Source organism: Vespula pensylvanica, chromosome 3 (assembly GCF_014466175.1).
Source record: "Vespula pensylvanica isolate Volc-1 chromosome 3, ASM1446617v1, whole genome shotgun sequence".
Classification (NCBI taxonomy): domain Eukaryota; kingdom Metazoa; phylum Arthropoda; class Insecta; order Hymenoptera; family Vespidae; genus Vespula; species Vespula pensylvanica.
In genome coordinates, this window is record NC_057687.1 from 3,268,093 (window position 1) to 3,288,923 (window position 20,831).

At 28.4% G+C, this 20,831-nt stretch overlaps 4 protein-coding genes across 9 annotated transcripts; 1 reads left to right on the forward strand and 3 right to left on the reverse strand.

Moving 5' to 3' along the window:
* The first annotated feature begins 165 nt into the window (after window positions 1-165).
* LOC122628048 (CUE domain-containing protein 2) lies at window positions 166-6,165 on the forward strand. 4 transcript variants are annotated; one of them, XM_043809871.1, is made up of 5 exons: window positions 166-877; window positions 1,458-1,547; window positions 1,634-1,970; window positions 2,053-2,226; window positions 2,353-6,165. In XM_043809871.1, exons 2-5 carry the CDS (start codon window positions 1,459-1,461, stop codon window positions 2,611-2,613), a joined length of 861 nt encoding a protein of 286 aa, XP_043665806.1. In that variant the 5' UTR covers window positions 166-877; window position 1,458; the 3' UTR covers window positions 2,614-6,165. The 4 variants fall into 4 exon arrangements, with proteins under 4 accessions (XP_043665806.1, XP_043665805.1, XP_043665808.1 ...); XM_043809870.1 differs by having other exon boundaries at window positions 167-480; XM_043809873.1 differs by having other exon boundaries at window positions 211-269.
* A 638-nt stretch (window positions 6,166-6,803) lies between these two features.
* LOC122628026 (serine/threonine-protein kinase RIO2) lies at window positions 6,804-9,032 on the reverse strand. The gene is made up of 5 exons (XM_043809824.1): window positions 8,788-9,032; window positions 8,562-8,703; window positions 8,095-8,473; window positions 7,734-8,018; window positions 6,804-7,657 (listed from the first exon to the last, which is right to left on the reverse strand). The coding sequence occupies exons 1-5, from the start codon at window positions 8,851-8,853 to the stop codon at window positions 6,976-6,978; spliced, it is 1,554 nt and encodes a 517-aa protein (XP_043665759.1). The 5' UTR covers window positions 8,854-9,032; the 3' UTR covers window positions 6,804-6,975.
* Window positions 9,033-9,719: 687 nt separating this feature from the next.
* Window positions 9,720-15,291, reverse strand: LOC122628010 (myb-like protein D). 3 transcript variants are annotated; one of them, XR_006326962.1, is made up of 5 exons: window positions 14,926-15,291; window positions 13,328-14,510; window positions 11,042-13,246; window positions 10,892-10,967; window positions 9,720-10,785 (listed from the first exon to the last, which is right to left on the reverse strand). XR_006326962.1 is itself a non-coding variant. In XM_043809789.1 (5 exons), exons 2-4 carry the CDS (start codon window positions 14,258-14,260, stop codon window positions 11,090-11,092), a joined length of 3,015 nt encoding a protein of 1,004 aa, XP_043665724.1. In that variant the 5' UTR covers window positions 14,261-14,510; window positions 14,926-15,291; the 3' UTR covers window positions 9,720-10,967; window positions 11,042-11,089. The 3 variants fall into 3 exon arrangements, 2 of the variants coding, with proteins under 2 accessions (XP_043665724.1, XP_043665723.1); XM_043809789.1 differs by having other exon boundaries at window positions 9,720-10,967; window positions 11,042-12,972; window positions 13,048-13,246; XM_043809788.1 differs by having other exon boundaries at window positions 9,720-10,967.
* Window positions 15,292-15,603: 312 nt separating this feature from the next.
* On the reverse strand, window positions 15,604-18,706 carry LOC122628021 (DET1 homolog). The gene is made up of 8 exons (XM_043809815.1): window positions 17,827-18,706; window positions 17,618-17,755; window positions 17,373-17,517; window positions 17,200-17,308; window positions 16,920-17,115; window positions 16,538-16,821; window positions 16,238-16,444; window positions 15,604-16,165 (listed from the first exon to the last, which is right to left on the reverse strand). Exons 1-8 carry the CDS (start codon window positions 18,232-18,234, stop codon window positions 15,982-15,984), a joined length of 1,671 nt encoding a protein of 556 aa, XP_043665750.1. The 5' UTR covers window positions 18,235-18,706; the 3' UTR covers window positions 15,604-15,981.
* Between the last annotated feature and the right edge of the window lie 2,125 nt (window positions 18,707-20,831).

The following is a 20,831-nucleotide window of genomic DNA, read 5'->3' on the forward strand; positions in this document are numbered from 1 at the left end:
TAATATCGGTCAAAAGAAGTCCTACATTATCTACAGAACAATTTACATTACCGATCTAGACTTATATCGTACGCAAAATACATTACAAGATGGCGTTTGGCTGATCCGAATGAGGCATAACCACTTATACCATAAAAATAGTGAATATTTCGCGACCTCAACGGTGAGGTCGCCCTTCTCTACTCGTAACACACACGGAGAAACGAAGCAGAGAAGCGGAAAGAGCAAGAGAAAGAAGAGATAGAGAGAAGTGAAACGAAACTAAACGAGTACTAAGTTACCCCCGCTTTTCTTTAAATCTTAGTGCGCAGCGCGTCGACCATCACGGAACGCCACTATACCTCCCTCTATCCCTTCTTACGTCAAACTGTCAAATCCAAGGAATCTTGTTTGTATACGAAATTTTTATCGAGCCTTTGTGGTTCACATCGCGTCCCGAAGAATACGACAGATCGAACGAACGAGACAAACATAAATCAGGTTCGTACTCGACTCGAGCGTCCTTTATAATGGGATGAAAGGACCTCGGCGTCGAACGAAAGGCTTTTTTCACGCCTTCACCAAAGTCAAAAAGCTTCAACCGTGATGTGACACCGGCGCTTTTACCATGGACCTGTCGCTTCGTTGTCTTTTCTTTTTTTTCCCTCTTAATTATCGTCAACGTTAATCACCATCGTTGTTGTTGTGGATCTTTCAAACGCTAATCTTCTTAATCGTTTAATTAAAAAGTTTCTTCCTTCCTCGTCTACACATACAGAGAAACAAAAAGGAATTCTATCCAAATAGCGTACACTTAATTCAATGTGGACGCGCTCGTTAATTTTTGTTTCTCTTAACCTAACATCAGATCAATGACAGACGATGATAATATTTGAAGGTATACGTCATGTATGTATATACATATACACATGTATGTATGTATATATGTACATACATGACATATATATTTTATAAAAATCACGATGATTCGTGAAGAAAGCGATAATACGATGACCTTTCCTGCTTTTGTATATGTTTGAAAAGTGCAACTCGTGTCATTTATAATAGTAGTTCTTTTACCATGTTACACGTAACCCGAATATTTTCTGCTTTTTCGTCTCTTCCTTTTTACTACGACCTACTTTCTTAATTTTTGTTTTCTGTTTTCTTTTTTCTTTTTAATCGAAAATCATCGTTCATTATTTTCTTTGTGATTCTTTAGAAAATAAAGGTAGTCGCGTCTACGTAAATTTATTTTTCTTTTGAATAAAAAAAAAAAAAAAAAAAAAAAAAAATATCTCGCAAAGATCGTTTGATCAACTATTCAGTTGGGATTAAGAAAATATCCTGCTTCCTTTTTTTATTTGAGATTTTGACATCCACCATATAATTGTATTGAGGTAAAAAATTATTTTGTTTAGTTCACGATAAAAAATCAATGTATGCTATTATGTGTAATAATCTCTTTATATATACAGAATGAGCCGCATAATGGATGAGAAAGAAGAGTTAGTAAAAAAAGCTTTATTTAGCTTTGTAAGGAAACAAGTACCTACTGCACAGCTAAGGTAACTCGATATTGTAGTTAATTAATATCTATTACTTATATATTTGCAAAATATATATCTTGACTTTGGATATTGTCTTTTTTTAGTTTAATTGATGATATTGTACTCAGCTATGTAGTAAGCATGGTAGAAGAAAATGCTATGGAGGAAGAGTTAGATGTAGATGGTCTATGCGAAATGGTTTCTGCTTGTCTTCCTGAATTTTCAACGATCGAAAAAGAAGCTGTATCGAAATGGTTACTCGATGTTGAAAGTAAACTACGTCAGGGAAGTAAGGAAAATGAAAACTGCCAACCTCATGATCCATTGAGTCATATTAGTTTGGCAGCTCTTTTACCACCTGGTACTCAGAGAATGCGAGTTCATCATCTTTCAGAAACAAGCGATGCAGGCAGTGATTCTAGTGGAGAATATTTTTCTGAGGTACGTTTATATATAATTTAATTAAAATGATATATAGATACATTTATATTTATAATTTTATCGAAATCTCTTACTTTTTCAGGAATCATCTTGGCACCAAGTCGCACTTCTACAAGAAATGTTTCCAGCAGCAAGCCCGGCTGAAGCTCGACATTGTTTGGCAGTCGCCGGAGGTGATATAGCCAAAGCAGCACAATTAGCTTTGCATCGTCAAGAAGCTGGTCAAAGTATTGTTAGTAATCTCACATTTTTAACGGTATGTATTTTCCGTAAATACATTCGTATATATGTATTTTCAATATTTTTAATAATCTAACTGCGAATACATATTATTTAATACGTTTACACGAAAAATAAAGAAGGGTACATTTATGTATACTAGCCCAATGGTCGGAATAAAGCTAGGGTAAATGACGAGGAATTGAAGTCACGTATCATCGCCCGGTATAGTTACGTCGATAGGGATGATGACTCTCGCGAGCATCGTCCGGTTGCGCCTAAAACAGAACCAAAGAAGTTAGTGCGCTATCTCGACAATAAAATCGTAAGTGTAAAAGGTGAACGTTATACTGAAGTGCGAAGAGGAGGCGAAGATGAGGAAGGCAACGAAGGCGGTAGAAAACGAGGTCATTGCCGTCCGTAACCAGTCCCTCTGCCTCCACCACCTGACCCACCCCCTTGGAGGCATCTGATTTCTAATTAAGCCTTCGACTTAGATTTCTCCCATCTCGCTTATGTAGTGATACGCGTGATACGTATTGGAAGTATTGGATTTTAACAAATATCCCGGTGACGTCTCTCTCTCTAATTGATATTATTATATTTTTAAAAATATTTGAGATGGTATATTCTTTTTCTTGACACTGTATCACATGTTATGGAAAATGAACAAATATGTAGTACAAAATAAGTTTATGCTCGAATAATATTATGTATGTACTTATAAACAAATATCTGCGAAATTGTTGAAATCCAATACTTGGTATATGGATACAGATTATGATATTTTTTTGATCGAGCGTACAATGGCCATGAAAAAAATACTTGTATCCATTATTTGGATATGTGGTTGTACAGTTAGTGAAAAATATTCTATTGCAGGTAAAGTGATTAATGATTAGAAAAGACTTATAAGAAAAAAGATTTATCATAGTATATGATATAAACTTAATCTAGCAAATGACGAAATTTTTTGACTCGCAGCTAACGAATATATAATAACATGTTTTATGGAGACGAGTTAACCATGCATTTTCAAAATATTAATTGACAATTATACGTTCCTACATAAGCAACATTTACGTATTGATTTATATAAAAATTAAGATATTTTTTGACAACATTAATTTTCTTATGATTGCATTATTTAAAAATAAGCTTCAACCAAGTGAGCTGGCTATTGTAAACTCGGCTTTAGCCCATTTATTCCTACAATGATCTGTCAATGACCTTGTTTGACATTTTACATCTGTGCATACCCTCATTTTAATTGCTTTTTGTGCCGCATATTATTTATTAAATATGTAAGGAACTTTTTGTTTCTTACTAAATTTCTATCAACACGTATCTTCTTGCATTTTTCATTCATCTATAAAATATATAGATAAACCTCCGATAATACGAAAATATATAGTTTCTAAGTGTGATTAGTTGCTTCAAAATTAAATACATAGACATCATAAAAAGTTTCTCTTACTGCATGTTCATAATGCAAAGAAACTTATGCATTAAATTATTCCTATGGTGTTTGCCAAGTAGTGGCAGAATGACATATACAAAACGAATTTCTGATAATTGCACTCTTGATAAAATAAAATATAAAAAAAATAAAATTTTTTTTGGCACATCTATTCAAAGATTAATGAGTAACAGCTATCGTACAGTTATAAAACTAGAACTTGTATGAAGCATTTTAGTAAAATGTAAACCATTATATAAATAAGATTATAAAAAAAGTCATTGTCCGTTAAATAATCAAAAATCGTCAGTCAAGAATAAAAATGATATAAAAGTAAAAAGCATATTCTTCTGACAGTATCAACAGCATAAAAAGTCTTCTTTATTTGGTTATAGATAATGAACATGCGTATGAAAATGTTTGGTATTATAAATTAATATAAAGTTGTAGATTTCGAATAATAAATTTTAGTATACGTCTTAGGTAGGCAAAAACATATATACTACATATTTAGGCGGGATAAAATTTGCTTACCACGCCATATGATTTACCAGTATTACTATTGTTACTGCTATCATTGCTACTTTTAAAAAATAGTATACACATAACTACTGTTACACTTTTTTGTGTCAAGTAACATGTTGTAATCTATGATAGAAAACCTGATCAAACAGTGTAACCTTTTCATGCTGTTAATGGTGACATGTACTTTGCAATATTATGTTTATATTGCACATATTGACAGCAAACTGATAGAAATATAAAATTGTCATGTCTCATTATTGCTGTCAACAAAGATAAATTTTGTATTTCTATAGTTTTTCCATTGTGTATAAAATGATAGCATTAATCAGTTCTAACTTTGATTGTAATACAATTGCAATGTGTACACATTTTATGTGTATATATTTACTTTTATTCTGAAGTATGTTTAATCTTAGTAAATAAGCAATAATATATATTTTCTGCTAACAAAATATCGTTTAGCTGATGTTTTCTTATATAACTTGTATAATTAATATATAATATTAATGCAAGATATAAATTATATGGTAAAATAAAGTCAGCATGCACGTGTAGTTGAACATATTTTGAAGTATATTACTTTTGAGTTCTATTTAGAAATATAGAATTATTTTTTTTTTAATTCTGCAAGGTTTTACATACTTCATGAAAACGATTATGGAATATATCGTACATGTCTCATAACGGGCCAACCCTTGCCATAGATAATTATAAATTATATATATATATATGTGTGTGTGTATATATATATATAACATATTACTATATTACTAATTATAATCTCTGCAAACATATTCGCTGTAAACTAAATGTATTCTACTACCTGTGAATTTAGAAATGAATGCTGCTACTGCAATATTTCAGAAAGTATGCACATTAAGTGGTTATAATATATATATATATATATATATATATATATATATATATGTATGTATATATATTATATATATATTATATATATAGAATATATTAAAAAATATAAATAGAATAAACAATAGAAATAAAGTAGAGTACTTTAGTTTCCTGCGAAATTTCTGTAGATCTCAGCTTCATACAATATATGCATTTTGGACAGTGATTTTTAGATTACAGTACTACATTGTAGAATATAGAAATTTCTTTTTTAATATGTTTATTTTTAATTATGTTGCAACTATTATCTATATTGTTATCCTTTATCGATCACATTGTCATGGCTCAGTTTTGTTTTATTGTCAACTCAATAAATTCAATGATTCCATAGAATTTCAATAAATTTTATAAATCCAATTGATTAACAAATAAAGAAGTAATGTTGCATATATTAATGACATTGAAGAAAACAACAAGATTGATGCCAAGTGCTTAATTAAATAAGATGTTATATCCCGTTAACAACATATAGTAACTTCGGGGCCTTATGAAATGGTTCAAAGGATCGAATTGATATCAATATTTTACTTTTCAATTGAAACAAGTGTTACACGAACTCGTTATTAATGTAAAAAAGATGTGCCCAATGTTGTTTTCTCTTTCGTAATATTCTCTCGAATAACTCACCAAACGAATTAACGTACTTATAAAAATTTATGACATACAATTATACGATTATCATGCATTTTTTCCTAGAAAGAAAATAATCATTAACTCACCGTTTTATAAACGACTGATATAACATATACATATATTTATTCTTACTTTTATTAGACAATTAATACTTTCATCATTGTTTGAATCATTAGTATATATTTGAAGACAAGGATAAATTGCACTATTTTATTGTATATTAGTGAAAAAGAAAACTATAGTTTTTTTTAAAGCACGAACAATGTTTCAATTGTTTCTGTCTTGAAACTGGCTTGCAGCATCGCTGTAAGACCTTATTGTATAAAGTATCTTGTAACTAATGTATTCACACATATTATGCTTCGTACATTCAACAAATACGTATACATCAATACAACAATACAATGTCTGAGTGGTTTCTAATAACTTAGTCGTTTGAAATCCTCATTGAATCTTTTTAATTACATTTCAACAATTTTCCTACATTCCTTCCATAAAAAAGTTTATTATTTCTTTACTACTATCATAACATCTAAATATATATATTTTTCCTTATAGAATTTGTGATCATTTATCAATAGAAATTATAAATAAAATATAAAATTATAAATGAAATCATAAACACTTAAAAGCTCGTAACAATTCATGTAGCTTTTTTATCAGATGCATATCTACTTTTCAAATTAATATTTAAGTTAAGTGAAAATTAAGCGTTTTTACAAGATTTAAATTTGATAAAATAAATATTTTATACATTATAAAAGTTTTCCATAAAGAAAATTATCGCAGCGCCATCTGTTGTTTGCTGGCAATATTGTCTACTGTAGATAAGTCAGTTCTGAATTACAAGTTCAAAAATATATAGATATTAATCATATTTGAAAAAAAAAAGAAACTAAACATAAATAGTTTGCTTAACAATATTTTCATTGTATTAAAAAAAAAAATAATTGATCACATTACAACATAAATGGTATCTATTGTCGTCTTGAGTAGAAATTACTGCATATGAAGACTAATACAAAATGAAATCTAATAGGTATTAAATTGGAAATAATTTCATTCATAATGGATTACACAAAAAATAAATTACAAAGTGTATAGTGTATTTACAATAGCATATGTAAATCATATAAATCCAATTTATATATCCAGTATTATCTAACACATTACAAGTGTATATATATTTATATACACTTTTGTACAGTAAAAATACATTTTTTTATTATTATAATAATTTAAAAATAAATAACAATCTTATTCCCAGCCCCATATACCTGTAGTAGATTGTTTAATAGTATCTCTATTTTCCCTTCTAACTCTAGTTACTGCACTAGCTTCACCTTTCACTAGAATCTTTCTAGAAAGGCCCTTCTTTTCTCTTTTTTCTAAAGATTGCTTTGTTCTCTTTTTTATAACATCCGGTGATATAGTGGCGGCTGTAGAAACACTTCTGATACTCCTTATATCACTAAATTCATTGCCATCAATAGAATCAGTCTCTAATGTGTCAGTACAATTTGAACAGGAAACAGTATTTATAGCCACAGTTTCAATTTCGCATGGAATATCAGGTTTATTTTCTATTAATTTATTTGTTTGATCTGTATTATCATTATCTTTATTGTCATTTATTTTGACCCGTCTTATTTCGATACTTGTATCAATTTCTTCTTTTAGAGATTCAACGTTTTCATCTTTTTGTTTATATCTTAATAAAGGTACGTCTTCTTGCATCAATTGTTCCACTTGTGATCGTAAATTATCTATTTCATTTTCGATATTTGATTCTTGAACATTATCAACATCAACATCATCATCATCATCATATGTTTCGTCATTTTCATCCTTATCAAAACCCATTTCTATTAATAAATCTTTCTCCATTTGTTTTGTAAGACCACTAGCTTTAATTTCTATATCAACACAATCTTCTCGTCTAAAAATAGGTTAAACATTGCTGTTAATAACATAATATAAAATGTATGTTTAAAATAAAAATTTATTTAACTTACAAAATATCTTTGAAGGTAGGATAGAGCTCACTTTCATATCCAAATCTTCTTTTAAAGAAATCACGAATACAATTGACATCCCTTTCAAAATAAAGCTCCGCATTTACATGTTCGGTGGAAATCATTTGTGGAAAATCAATAATGATTGGTTTACCATCATTCGTTATCATAACATTAAATTCATTAAAATCACCATGAATAACACCATAATTTCCAAGTGTGACAATTAAATTCATCAATTCATCGTACAATGCTTCCACATCATTTACTTCATAAACACCACATCTATATATTGAAATTTAATGTGTTATAATAAAATTAAATACAAATAATAAATTCAATTCTTAGTGTAAAAACTTACAAAGGTCCACCTTCAACCAGCTCCATAACAACACAATGTCGATTAAAATCAATTGGTTTTGGTACTGGAAATCCTCTATCCATAAGCGCTTTCATATAAGCAAACTCTCTTGTTGCTGATATTCGAGATAGATACAACCAGGATGCAGATTTTCTGTGCTGATGGTAATCTCTTTTTCCTTTGATATTTCGGAAGCATGTTCTACCTAATCTATGTAATTTTAAGCAGACTGGATTTCCTTCTTCGTCTGCGACTACATAAATGTTTGATTCTTTTCCAACACCTATCTGGTTGCCAAAAGAACCAACAATACCTCTTTGTGCCAACACTTTTAAGGCTAAATAATCATAACCAGCATTTGTTAAACGATAACCATCATCTAAAATAATATATTATTTATAATTTATTATATATATATATATAATAAAACTATACTATTTAAAAATAAATCTTTATATATAACATACAATGTTTTCCTCTTTCATAACTGAGTAATCGATGTTTACACAATTCCTTTAACAATTTATGAACACCACCGTAACGCAAATTTGCTATCTGTGCAGCAAGTGAAGCTGGTACGAGTTCATGATTTTTCATACCCATCTCAATCTGAAAATTCCATGATTATTCATATACACGTGTCTTATACTATACTCTTTTTTTTTTTTTTTTTTTTTTTTTTTTTATACTTACAGCCGTCAATACACGGAAATCTTCCCGCGTCAAATAACGTAACATCGTAACATTTAACTTTCCCATGATGATTTAATTCTAAAAAATATAACAACGAACGATCTCTTGGATATTTCCTTATATTATCTGTTTAATATCATTCAAAAACTTTTTTTATTTAATGAGTACCAATAACCCTTACTACACAACCATGTTGTGAAAATAACTTCGTACATATGTCCACATTTTTACCTATTTTTTCAATCATGAACTATATAATGTTAACATAGAGTGTACACATGATATTTGATCAACAACAAAATCCACAATGGATAAATCTTTTTACATCTATTATTTAGAACCAATAGCGAGCATGCATAGAGTAGCCAATCAGTAATCACTACTGATCCAATGAACGTAATTCGCCATATTAGTTATTACGTTTCTTTACGCGCGAATTATAGCTGCGATTCAAAAGTTTCTTGTGAATATGCAGAAATATTTAAAATTGTTCATAAAATAATATAAATTAATCTATGTAATAGATTTTATGTTCTTATCTTTCAATACTTCTCTTATTAATTGATTTAATTTAATTTAAATTCTTAATAAATATTGCCTTTATGTTATTTTATTTTTTTTTCTTTTTTTTTTTTTTTTTTATATAAATATACAAAATACTTCGTTACAAACATGCAGAATATACATACTGAATATACTAGATTAAGACGTAATGGTAAACAATATCACAAGCTATGGTACAAGCTTTCACGTGGATAATAGTTTTAACCTTTTAACTTATAGTAATACAAGAAAATTTGATTTCTTTTGTGCAACCGATCATCAAACGTAAATACTGTATTTTATATTGATGAAACTTAAACATTTTTATTTATTATAGCATTTCAATGTTTTCTGTTAAACTTTTTAAAGAGAGAGAAAAAGAAAGAGAGTTTAATAAGGAACATAGTTATATTTGAGATGTAATTCTTAGATCTAAACGATACTTACTAAAGTTAAGCATTATATACATATCACATTTATACTAGGATTTACATATCTTCAATATTTTAAAAGTGGAATTCCCAACATAGAAACAGATATGTACATATGCCTGATATTTTAATGCAAGTGTATTACGTAAGTAATATATGATAAGTCAAAATGCACCTTGATTCGTAGTCCAATCATACGTAAAAAAATAACTAGTTTATGTAAAAATACTAAATAAACGACATAAAATAAAAACATAGTATTTATAAATTATCTACCAAATGTAACAGGCTTTAGGTAATGATACGTGGAAGTTAACTTAACAATGTGTTACTATTTTGTAACAAACATATATCAAATATAAACTAAACTTCTTATATGAAACGATTTCGATTATATTGCCGTGTAACTTTTTCAATATATCTTGACACCATCATCCTTGGTAATACTAATTAGCAATTTTTAAACATTCAGCATAAAGCTGTGTTAGTCTTATTATTATCATTATCATCTCACAACTTATATGTATTTTCCTTTATAATGTGTTGTAATGAGAAAGCCAATAATGATATCACTTTACATCATAAAGTTAGTTGTTACTTCTTCTTTTATAATCTATTATAACTAAAGTGCAGAAAAATTGGCCCAAGATGATGATCAATCATTCTACACTAAATGTAGTTTTAATAAACATTAACCAACACCTTTTGGAATAACTTTCGTATTGATTAATGTCTTAAGATAATTACTTAATGTTATGAAGGTATTACAAGAAATAATTGGCCTAATTTAAACATCCTCAATTATTTCATCATTGATGTTAGTTTTTAAAGTAATAATTTGGTTAATATATCACTGTTAGAATAGGATTAATTTTATAGAATTTACATTTACGAATACTGTTAACAATAATGTATAAAAAATTAATATGAAAATTGTATTGTATCGTAGATTCGTTTTTAACAAAGATTCTTCTCATTTGTTGGTGCATTCAGCTTTAAATCAGCGATTTTTCTTATAAGAATACTGTTAACATTAAATTATGTTTATAAAAAAATAAGAGAGCAAATACATTAATGCCAACAAAAGGCTGTAGGTTTTACTGGAAATACTGAAAATAAAAATGCCTTACATGAATGAATATAGATCCATCCTTAGAATATTGCCACTAAAAAAAATGTGGACTCTTCGGTTGCAATTAATTAAATCTAAAAAAGATGTGAATTAGTAAATATTCTAGTTAATGTATTTATTAACGTATTAACGTATTAACAATAAATACCTTGTTTGTTTTCTCTGTTTTTTTTTTAATTATATCTCCATTTATAATTTATACATAATCAGATCTATCTATATCAGTCTCATTGCTATTAATTTCAATATGTAAATCTTCTAAGGAATCAACTTTTTCATTTTCTCCAAATATAGATCCTTCATCTGATAATTCTAGGTCATTGTTTATTATTTTATGTTTTTTGCGATCTCGTTCTTTTTTATGAGATTTTTTTATTGAAGTCGTTTGCAACAGTCTAATATAATTTTTTACCATTAAACAGTTAGGTGGAGTCTTATTAGATGAGGTAGTATCATTTGTTAGGATATTTTTTCTATCTTTAACATTAATATTTTGATTGTAACTTTGGGGATTTTTATAAATTGTAATTCTAGAACTTTCCCCACTATTATTACTACCATTGCTCAATATGTTTGTTGAAGTATTATCAGCTAAACTTGATTTATTATCATTTGGTTTAGAAACTATTGTTGAAGTTCTATGATCTATGACCTGTAAAAATTCGTAATCATTTTTCTTTAAAAGTAATTTTTCTTGTTCTAAAATAAGGCTTCTATGCAATCCATTTCCACGTTTATCCTTTTTATGAGATTTTTTAATGGAATTAATGTTAGGAAGTAATTCTATTGTAGACATATTTTTGGGCGTTGATCTTCCATTTTGATCTTGAGTATCAGGCTGCTGTTGTTCCTCCACTGAATTACTTTTTTCATTATTCGCAATCTTACCATCATTATTTGTTTTCAATAGATCAGTATTATGCACTGGTAATACTGTACAACCAAGATGTCTTAGAGTTGGCGTTATACATCGAGATGCATCAATATTCATTATCTCTTCTTCAAATGAATCATTTTTATCTGACTGTACATCATGTAAACAATCAGATTTCAAACCAGTTTTTAATAATGGTTTTCTTTTCTTTATCGGTGTACAAATTTTGAATTCCTCTGTACTTCCATCTTCACTTTGTGTTGATTTAGAATTGCACAATAAATGTAATAAATCATCATCTGATAAATTGGACAATATTTTTCTTTTACTCGGAGACAGTTTATTGTTAAATTTGATATTATCTAAATGTAAATTAGACATAGTACCATCACTGTTAATAGACTTGTTTTTTATTTTTCGTTGATCTTTCTTATTGACGTCATTGTGCATTTCATGTTGCACATTGTTATAATCTGCATCTTTACTTAACAATTTTTGACGTCGCATAAATTCTGAAACAATTTTATTATGCTTGTCTTTTTTATGTGATTTCTTAACTGAACTAAAGTTTGACAATAACAATCTGCTAGAATTAACGTTTTCAGGTGTACTTGCACGAACATTAATTTCTGTATCGATACAGTTCTCACTTATTAGAATATTATTATCGTTTTGATCATCTTTTGATACTTCTGAATGCTTATTTTTAGTAGTATCCAATTTTTCTTCTTTAAGTTTATTTTCAAGACTTCTTGGTAAAAAAAGCTTCTTTCTATTTTCATCTTTAATCTTCTTATGAGATTTTTTAATTGATTCAGTTTGAATATGTTGTAAAAAATTTATATGATTTTCTGGAGTGATTACTTTTACCGAAGATATAGAATTTGTTTCAAGTGCATTTGGTGTTACTGATCTGCTTTTCTCATTGGCATTACTAGTACTTGGTAGAGGATTCTGGGAAATTATGTTACATGTTTGTTCTTCAAGGCAAGAACTAGATTTTGCATCCATATTACTGACATTATCCATAATCTGATCGTTTACAGTTTCATTTGAACTATTTATCAATTCGCAACAACCAATACTATTTACTGATACATTGTTACTATTTGAGTCACAATCTACATTATCTTCATCTTTATTAAGATTAAAATCAGTATGGTGTAGATTATTTTCTTCATGTATATTTCCTTGTTCTATGGATTCTATGGAATAATCAAAAATAGATCCTGAGTCAGAAAGTTCATCACCTGAATGAAACATTGATATTTTTTTCTTACTTTTATCTTTTTTATGAGATTGCTTAATAGAATTTGTATCACAGACAGACACAATACTTTTTTCAGCCATTGGTGGAGTTAAAGGTCTTTTTTCTGTTTGTAAATCATCAAATTGTTCAACCATGAAAGGATCTGTTAATTTTTGTAAGACGTTTGCATGCTTTGTAGATAAATTATCTGTTTGTCGTAAAGATCTTTCCTATGTAAGGAGGAATATAAAAATACTTGTATAGAATGTTAGTAAAAATACAAATTCATTAAAACAAAAAAATATTCTTACCTTTTTATGACTCTTCTTTATGGCACTCATACTTTCAGGAACAATGGAAATTGTATTTTCAGGTGTACGTGGCCTTTCATCATCGTCGTTAGAAAAATCAGCATATAAATTTCTTGGTGTGCTGATATTGCAGCGAGTATTAAAATTTAATGCTTTTCTATCTTTATTGAAAGAATGTGGAACAGGCGAACTACTCATTTGTACAATATCATCAATTTTTTCTTTAAGACTAAGACGTAAAGATGGAGAAGATATATCCATATCTGGAGATGAAACATACATCCTTTTCTTGGGTGTAATATAATTCAATAACTTTTTAGTCTTTGTATTTCGCTGAGAAGGAGTTTGATTTTGATTTTCGTCCATAGAATCAAATGATGTAAGTAATATACTACTGGTACTAGAATCACTTGGACTTGTGTCAAAATTCAAAGTTTTATTAATTTTAGGCGAAGATGAAGTCAAATTGAAATTTATATTATCTCGTGAAATTCTGAGATTGGAAAATTTCTTTGGACTTGGAGTTAAGTTAAAATTTAATGTCTTTTTTATTTTCTTTCTTTGATTGTAGAAAGGGCTACAATTAAAATTTAGTGCTCTCATTATCTTAGCCGATCTTGTTAAATATTTATCATTATCAAAAGAACTATTTCCAGAACTAGAATTAGGAGATTTAAACAAACGATCATTTTTAGTATTATCAAAACTTAACGATCTATTTATTTTATAACGAATGAAATTTCTATTTCTTCGTGGTACTGATTTACTAAGTATTCTTGGTGATGTATATGCTCTCTTAACAAAATATCTATTATCATTTGATGGACTCACATCTACAATGAATTTTTGTTCTTTTCTTTCATTACTCAAATTATGTTCTTCTGTACAATCATTTTCGTTTGCCGTTGTACTTGTCATTTGATTATTGAACATAATCTTATCCGTCTTTTTTTAGCAAAAGTATAAAACATGCACGTATACACGTTTTTAAGAAAGCTTTTTTTATCTTTGTATTATATCAAGTTTTGAATGATCAGTTAATAAAAATAATAATTAATAACTGGAAGATAAACATAATACTAAACTTCAATAAACTAAGTAATTAAATTCTATTAAACAATGTTAACTTTTTATCATAACTGTTCTTTAAGAGTATGTTTCAAATTGTATTCCAGCAGGATATCTGTAAAAAAAAAAAAAAACATAATAAATAAACAAAGGATATTGACGATAATTTGTCATGGTCTTAAGTTTCTTGTTGAAAATAATACAATAATATGATTTTCCTTAGAATATAAATAAGTCTAGGATCGCGTGTAATAAAACTACACGAAGGATGCAACATCTTTGTAAAATAAGGTCTGCATTCTCACATAAGAACGCAGCATTGACCAAGCGTGCTAATTAGGACGCTTTCATTGATAACTATAATGGATGATTTTATACGTCAAACGACGTCATCTTTATAACAGTAAAATTTAGAAAGTATCATTTTCATATAACGAAATATAAATATACATTAGAGTATTAAAGAAAAAAGATGCAAAGAAGAAGCTTGCAGGTTTGAACAAGTAGAAAGATGTACACGCTTTACTTACGTTTTCGAATGTACATGGACGCTAGAACCAGGTTATCTCGTCCTAATGTCGTACTCGAAGATAAGTTTCTTTTTTTCCCTTTCTTTGTCTTTTCTTACCAATACTGCCGATTATACTATGAAATATAATATGAATAATATCCAAACACCATTGCACGGCCGTGGCTCACGTTACATCCTTTTTTTTTATGACTACGACACGTAGCTTGTAGTTCTTTGGCGTGGGTTATAGGTGGTGCTGCAAGGAACTCGAAGGAGCTACAGGTTGTTATAACAATGGCGGTCGAAAGGAATGTAAGATTTTCGTGGCCAATTATGGCTCGATCGTCACTTGAATATCAAATCAATCTAACATTTTTTTTTTACTTTGTTTTTATATAACTCCCTATCTTTCTTCCTTTTTCTTCTTCACGAGTTGATTTTTAAATATATTTAATACATAAAATATGATTTTTACAAATTATCCGTCACATCATTAATTATAAATTATTTTACAAATATATTTTTTTTTTAATTTACATTGGTATAATGTAAACTTATCCTTATATCGAGAAATTATTGGACAATGAAGCAAATTACATTATAAACATTAATAAGAATACAATTTGTATAAAGCTAAAATTCTTCAAAAGTTTATTGTTAAAAGAATCAATTTCTTTTTTTTTTTTTTTATAACTCATTCCTCTTTATCGATATTTTGTATTTTATATTAATGTTAGAAATGTTTTTATAATCTTCCGAATAAAATATTATGGCAAGAATTATTTTACATCATCCTGTTTATGTACAATAAAAGAGACAATCGTGACTCTTTAAATAACGATAATATTAAATATTGAGTCCGTATTATTTTGTACAAAAAATCTAGGTATAAAGAATTTTCTATTTACATTTATATCTTGCCATATATCAATATAGATATGATATTTTTGTTCCTGCATAGAAAAGTATTTTATATACTATCAAATTATTTTAAGTAGCTTGCTATAACAGAGCAGCAACAATGTCTTGAAAATAGATACTTTTTTGATAATATTATAATATTGTTATACATCATTCAGATATGCCTTATATGGAAACTGACGATGTATTCAGCATTGGTACGTTGGACTGATATAGCAAATGGATCTGTTGGATGAAAAATAAACGCTACTAATCTTCTTGCTGCAGTTGGTGCTGTACGACCAAACATTCCTGCGTACATTTTGAATTTTAGAAGACCAGAATCACGTGCATAAAAGCTATAAAAAATAAAAAATTGCCTGTTAAATTATAATCAAAGCAACGTAAGATAAACTTAAACACCAATGTACCGAATAGGATGTTCTCCAGAAGCTTTAGGTCGTTCCATCATAGATACCCATTTATCATCATAACAGAACAAAGATAGATCAAGGTATGGAGAACTTGAATAAGATTGAGCACAAATTGGTAATTGTGCAAGTAACCTTTTTGTTGCTTCAGTAATTCCACCATATCTGGCACTGACTATTGTCTGTTTGAACCTCTGTTGCATTAATCTACAGCATTCATTAATTTGTTAGCGAATATATTTTAAGTATTAAGGTAATTTTTGTAAGCCTTTTCTTTTTATGTAGAAGAACATGTAATACCGTGCATAAATATTATTTGACGGAGAACACATGTATTGGCAATCTGTACTCATTCTAGCATTTCTAAAAAAATCACTGAAATTTTCAAATTGGGTCAGTAATTGAGTAGATGCATTATCATATACCGCCAAAATTTTAGCAGTCTCCATATTATATACAACGAGAAGAGCTGGTTGTGCATTTGGTTCGTTTGCTTGAAGAGTCGCAACTTCTTCGCTAGCAAATCTTATAAGTATATGATTTGCATCTAATAATTGCATCTTCCACATTCTCAATGCATTCAACTGAAATATTATATTAGAATATAAATACCAATAAAAGCATGTTACTTGATTATTATATGATTATGTTCTATTACGATATATGTTATGATCTAACATACCTGATCAAAATATTGATAAAATCGTCTCAATTCATATGGGTCATTAGTTGTATCGCTTATATATTCTGCCCTCCTATATAAAAATACTAATAATTTGTGTTTAAGGCTGTTTATTCTGGTATCCCTAAATGATCTATAATTTACACCGCGCCATGCACCAAATGAAAATAAATAAGCTTCATCTCCCATACAAAACCTATTTTTAAATGGTTGATATTTATTTAATAACTATTTTTTTATGCTTAGAAGAAAAGATATAATTAAATCATTGTAATCTTACCTTCCTATTAATTTGATATATATAAACATTCCATTAAGAATTTTAAATACATGTATAGTTTGGTGTTGCACAGATAACACAGCCAAAATATCTTTGTATAAATACAGACCTAAAATTTAATGTAAAGTACTTACTTAATATTCCTCTGTAATAGAATTATTTTATATAAATACCTTGATTATGTGATAAATATATTTTATCAACTTTGAAATGTCTAGTGTGACATAATTTTCCATCTCGTATATCAACCAAGTGTAGAGTATAATCCTCAAGTGGAGATCTTGGATTAGGTGTCAATGCCTCGTTATTTGAATAAATCTTAAAAAGCAGTAATGCATTATTAAAATAATCTTTATCGAATGAGACATTCCAAATGTAATGATAATTACACATTTGCATCGTATACTTCTATACATACTTGATAAAAATGAGGCCTGAGTTCATCAGGAATATGTGCTGCAGAGCCAACAATAACATAACGACAATCATCTGTAAATAAACTACATTCTCTATTTAATTGTTGGTTGCATTGAACTACATTAATCGTCCATTTAGCCTATAATTATTTTAAAGATGGTTTAGATCAAACTACATCAAACTTAACACACAAAAGTACAAGATAAATACCTTGAAAAATCGACTGAAAACATTGCATCTTATATTAATATTAACATCATCATTTTTATGTCCTATGTATTCACCTTCAACGTCGGCTAAAAGATCTGCTGCAGCAGATGCTCCACGATATTCGTATACTTCTATAGATGTTTGATCTGCACTAAAAGCAATCAAATATTTTCCATCTGGACTGAATTTCCTGAGAAAACATGGGGGTTTTTCCACGTTCATGATTGTAAAATTTGGAAATACATTTTGATAAAATTGTCTAGCACTATGAACATGAGTTCCTGGATATGGACAGCCAAATGTTTCTCTTCTTCTAAGACGTACAACAACATTCTGTGGTCCGAATTTTCGTGGTTTAATAGGAAAAGGTTCTGTCACAAATTCGATTTTACCATCTCTTTCGGCCATTCTATACAATTCCGAAAAGTATACATAACACGTGGATATACAAAATAAAAATATGTTTGTTTACAAACAAAGTTTGCAACATGTACGTATGATTTGTATTCAATACAAGTATAAAGTTTCAATCCATGATAAAAATTAATGATAAAATATTTAATAACTTTTCATCATCCTTTCTCATTATGGCGTAATAACAAGATACAACCTATAAGCATTACGAATGCATATAGGTTAATGTTTTGCAAACAAAATCTATCTCAACGTTCGTAGTTGAATAGTAATATAACATTCACTTTCTTCTGTTTTAACAAATAATTTCAGTCGTTTGTTGTTTTCAATTTTATATTTATAACAATATAAAATTAGTTTTCTTTAAGAATCAGATACCATTTCCGTTACCCTATAAACAGCAATATTTTTCGTTTAACTGACAATACTCAAGTTCTTATGGGACTTCAATGTTTCAAAGTTCTGCGAATAGTTACCGCTGTGTTGGTAGGTGGCTATAATAAATTTTTAAAAATTTCAGAAAATCTAATAGATTATTTAAGTGATCAAGGATCAAATCCTACTGGGAAATAAAGTTTTTTTTTTTTATTTTCGATCAAATTCACTTTGTGAAAAGATTTTTATTTTATATTAAAAAATTTTTAATTAATATTGAAAATGGAAAAAATGTGTATATGAACAAAAGATTTGTAATTTCTAAATATTTACGATTTATTCTGGGAAGTTATATAAATAATAATATAGAGCTATTTAATAAGTGTATAATTTTTCATAGATAGATAAATAAATAGATAAATAAATAAATCAAAATATGCATGTACATAAAATATAATAAAATATTAAATAGTTTAATAAAATATTCTGAATCTAATACATAAATAGAATCAATTTTATGTTTCAACGATTTTATTATAGAGTATACTGTAGCATCGATAAAAATAATTTATCATTATCGATAATTAAGTTTTGATTAAGGTTATTTACTATCTTTCGCTTGTAGTATATACGACTTCAGCGACAGTTATGGATAAAATATGAACTACAAAGGCAATAGGGAAATATTGTCCTCACTATGCGCCTATTGTGTCACTGGTATATAAGTTGTGTAGGTCATATCCCTTTCGAACTTTAACAATCCAGTTAGAGAGAGGAATTTTTATATTACAGTGAAACAGTAAATGATAGTACATCCGATGAAAACCATACGTCCATATTATACTTCTCTAAACGAATGGTTAAAGCGTAATTAGTTCTCAATTATTTAGGTCAAAATACATAAGAAATAAAATATCATATGTAAAAGATAATAGTAGAAACAAAACCACTGATGCATATCTTGAAACTTCAAATATGTGGATATGATGACGAATATAAGTAGAATAAAAAGTAAAGTATTTAATCTGAGAGACGTAAATAAAAGTAAATATAAAAACAAATAAAAATCAATAAGAATAATAAAGAAATTAGAATTTTTCAGTACGTTCATCTTTGTAAGAAATTAAAAAATTTCACTCTATCTAATCTGTTTATCTATCGAAGTATAATTAACAATATAGAATGTAAGTACTTCAATGTTTAGTTAGAATTAGAAAGAATAAGTTTTGGTATTAAGATAAGCAGCTATTCGTCCAGTGTTACTTATTTCGTAAGTAATACCGAAATAGATCTCACCACGAGAAGGTTATTGCATTATGGGAGATCTATGATGATCCAGTGACCCTATTTTAAAATCCGCGTTTTCAATTTTCTCATCGAAATTATGAACAATAAAACGAAGTTCATGATAGGAATTTTAATCGCTCCCGTAAACATTCACACTTGTGTCCGCCGACACGCGCGTGAGTGTCCTCCCTATTTTACTTGCATGGAAGAAAAAAAATATACCTTCTCTGCATATAATGCGGAAAGGTCCCATAAATTTCCGTATAAAAATCTAATCCCATGATGACGAACCAAGCCTTTAAATGATATTATATATTTTATGGATCTACGCCAAGATATACCGAATCCTCACTGACCATCTCTCGATGAATCGTTCCTCAATGATCTAGACTGGAATAGAAAAATATTAAAAGAAGAAGAGAAGAAGAGAAAGAGAAAAAGAGAAAACGAAAATGAGAATAAAAGAAAGCGAAGACGGAAAGAGCAAAAAGAGAGAAAGAAAAGAAAAAAAAAGCCAAAATAAATAAGTACCAAAATCGAATTCGATTGTTGCGTACTGAAAGAAGGAGACTCGTTTTAGATCCTTGATAAAAATCACACTTAAGAGCTTTACATAATATTGAAAGAGAGGCCCACTTATAAATAATAATTAATAAGAGTAAATAAAAATAAAAAGGAAATATGTAGCTTCGATTGTAAGCATAAATTCGATAAAAAAGTTTTCTATGCTTTTCTCTAACAAATTACTTTAGAATTCTATTATGTTCAATTTATTTATCTGTTGAAATATAATCAGCAATGTAAAATGTGAGTACTTCAATGTTTAGAATTAGACTGAAAAGATTTTTGAAAAGTTTTGAAATATGCAATCATTTATTCGGTAGTACTTGCATATCATAAGATTTCGATGGATTGCAAGTATTATCAAT

Bases quoted from the DNA above. Each gene is read 5' to 3' on its own strand.
- LOC122628048 (XM_043809871.1), top strand. From the start codon at position 1,459: ATGAGCCGCATAATGGATGAGAAAGAAGAGTTAGTAAAAAAAGCTTTA. The intron at 1,971-2,052 runs GTACGTTTATAT...TTACTTTTTCAG, and splicing joins GTGGAGAATATTTTTCTGAG to GAATCATCTTGGCACCAAGT. The intron at 2,227-2,352 runs GTATGTATTTTC...TATGTATACTAG, and splicing joins GTAATCTCACATTTTTAACG to CCCAATGGTCGGAATAAAGC.
- LOC122628026 (XM_043809824.1), bottom strand. From the start codon at position 8,853: ATGGGAAAGTTAAATGTTACGATGTTACGTTATTTGACGCGGGAAGAT. The intron at 8,474-8,561 runs GTATGTTATATA...ATATTATTTTAG, and splicing joins TTATGAAAGAGGAAAACATT to ATGATGGTTATCGTTTAACA. The intron at 7,658-7,733 runs GTAAGTTAAATA...ACCTATTTTTAG, and splicing joins CCTACCTTCAAAGATATTTT to ACGAGAAGATTGTGTTGATA.
- LOC122628010 (XM_043809788.1), bottom strand. From the start codon at position 14,260: ATGTTCAATAATCAAATGACAAGTACAACGGCAAACGAAAATGATTGT. The intron at 13,247-13,327 runs GTAAGAATATTT...CTCCTTACATAG, and splicing joins TAAAGAAGAGTCATAAAAAG to GAAAGATCTTTACGACAAAC.
- LOC122628021 (XM_043809815.1), bottom strand. From the start codon at position 18,234: ATGGCCGAAAGAGATGGTAAAATCGAATTTGTGACAGAACCTTTTCCT. The intron at 17,309-17,372 runs GTATTTATATAA...ATTAAATTTTAG, and splicing joins ATATTTATCACATAATCAAG to GTCTGTATTTATACAAAGAT. The intron at 17,116-17,199 runs GTAAGATTACAA...ATTTAAAAATAG, and splicing joins TATATCAAATTAATAGGAAG to GTTTTGTATGGGAGATGAAG.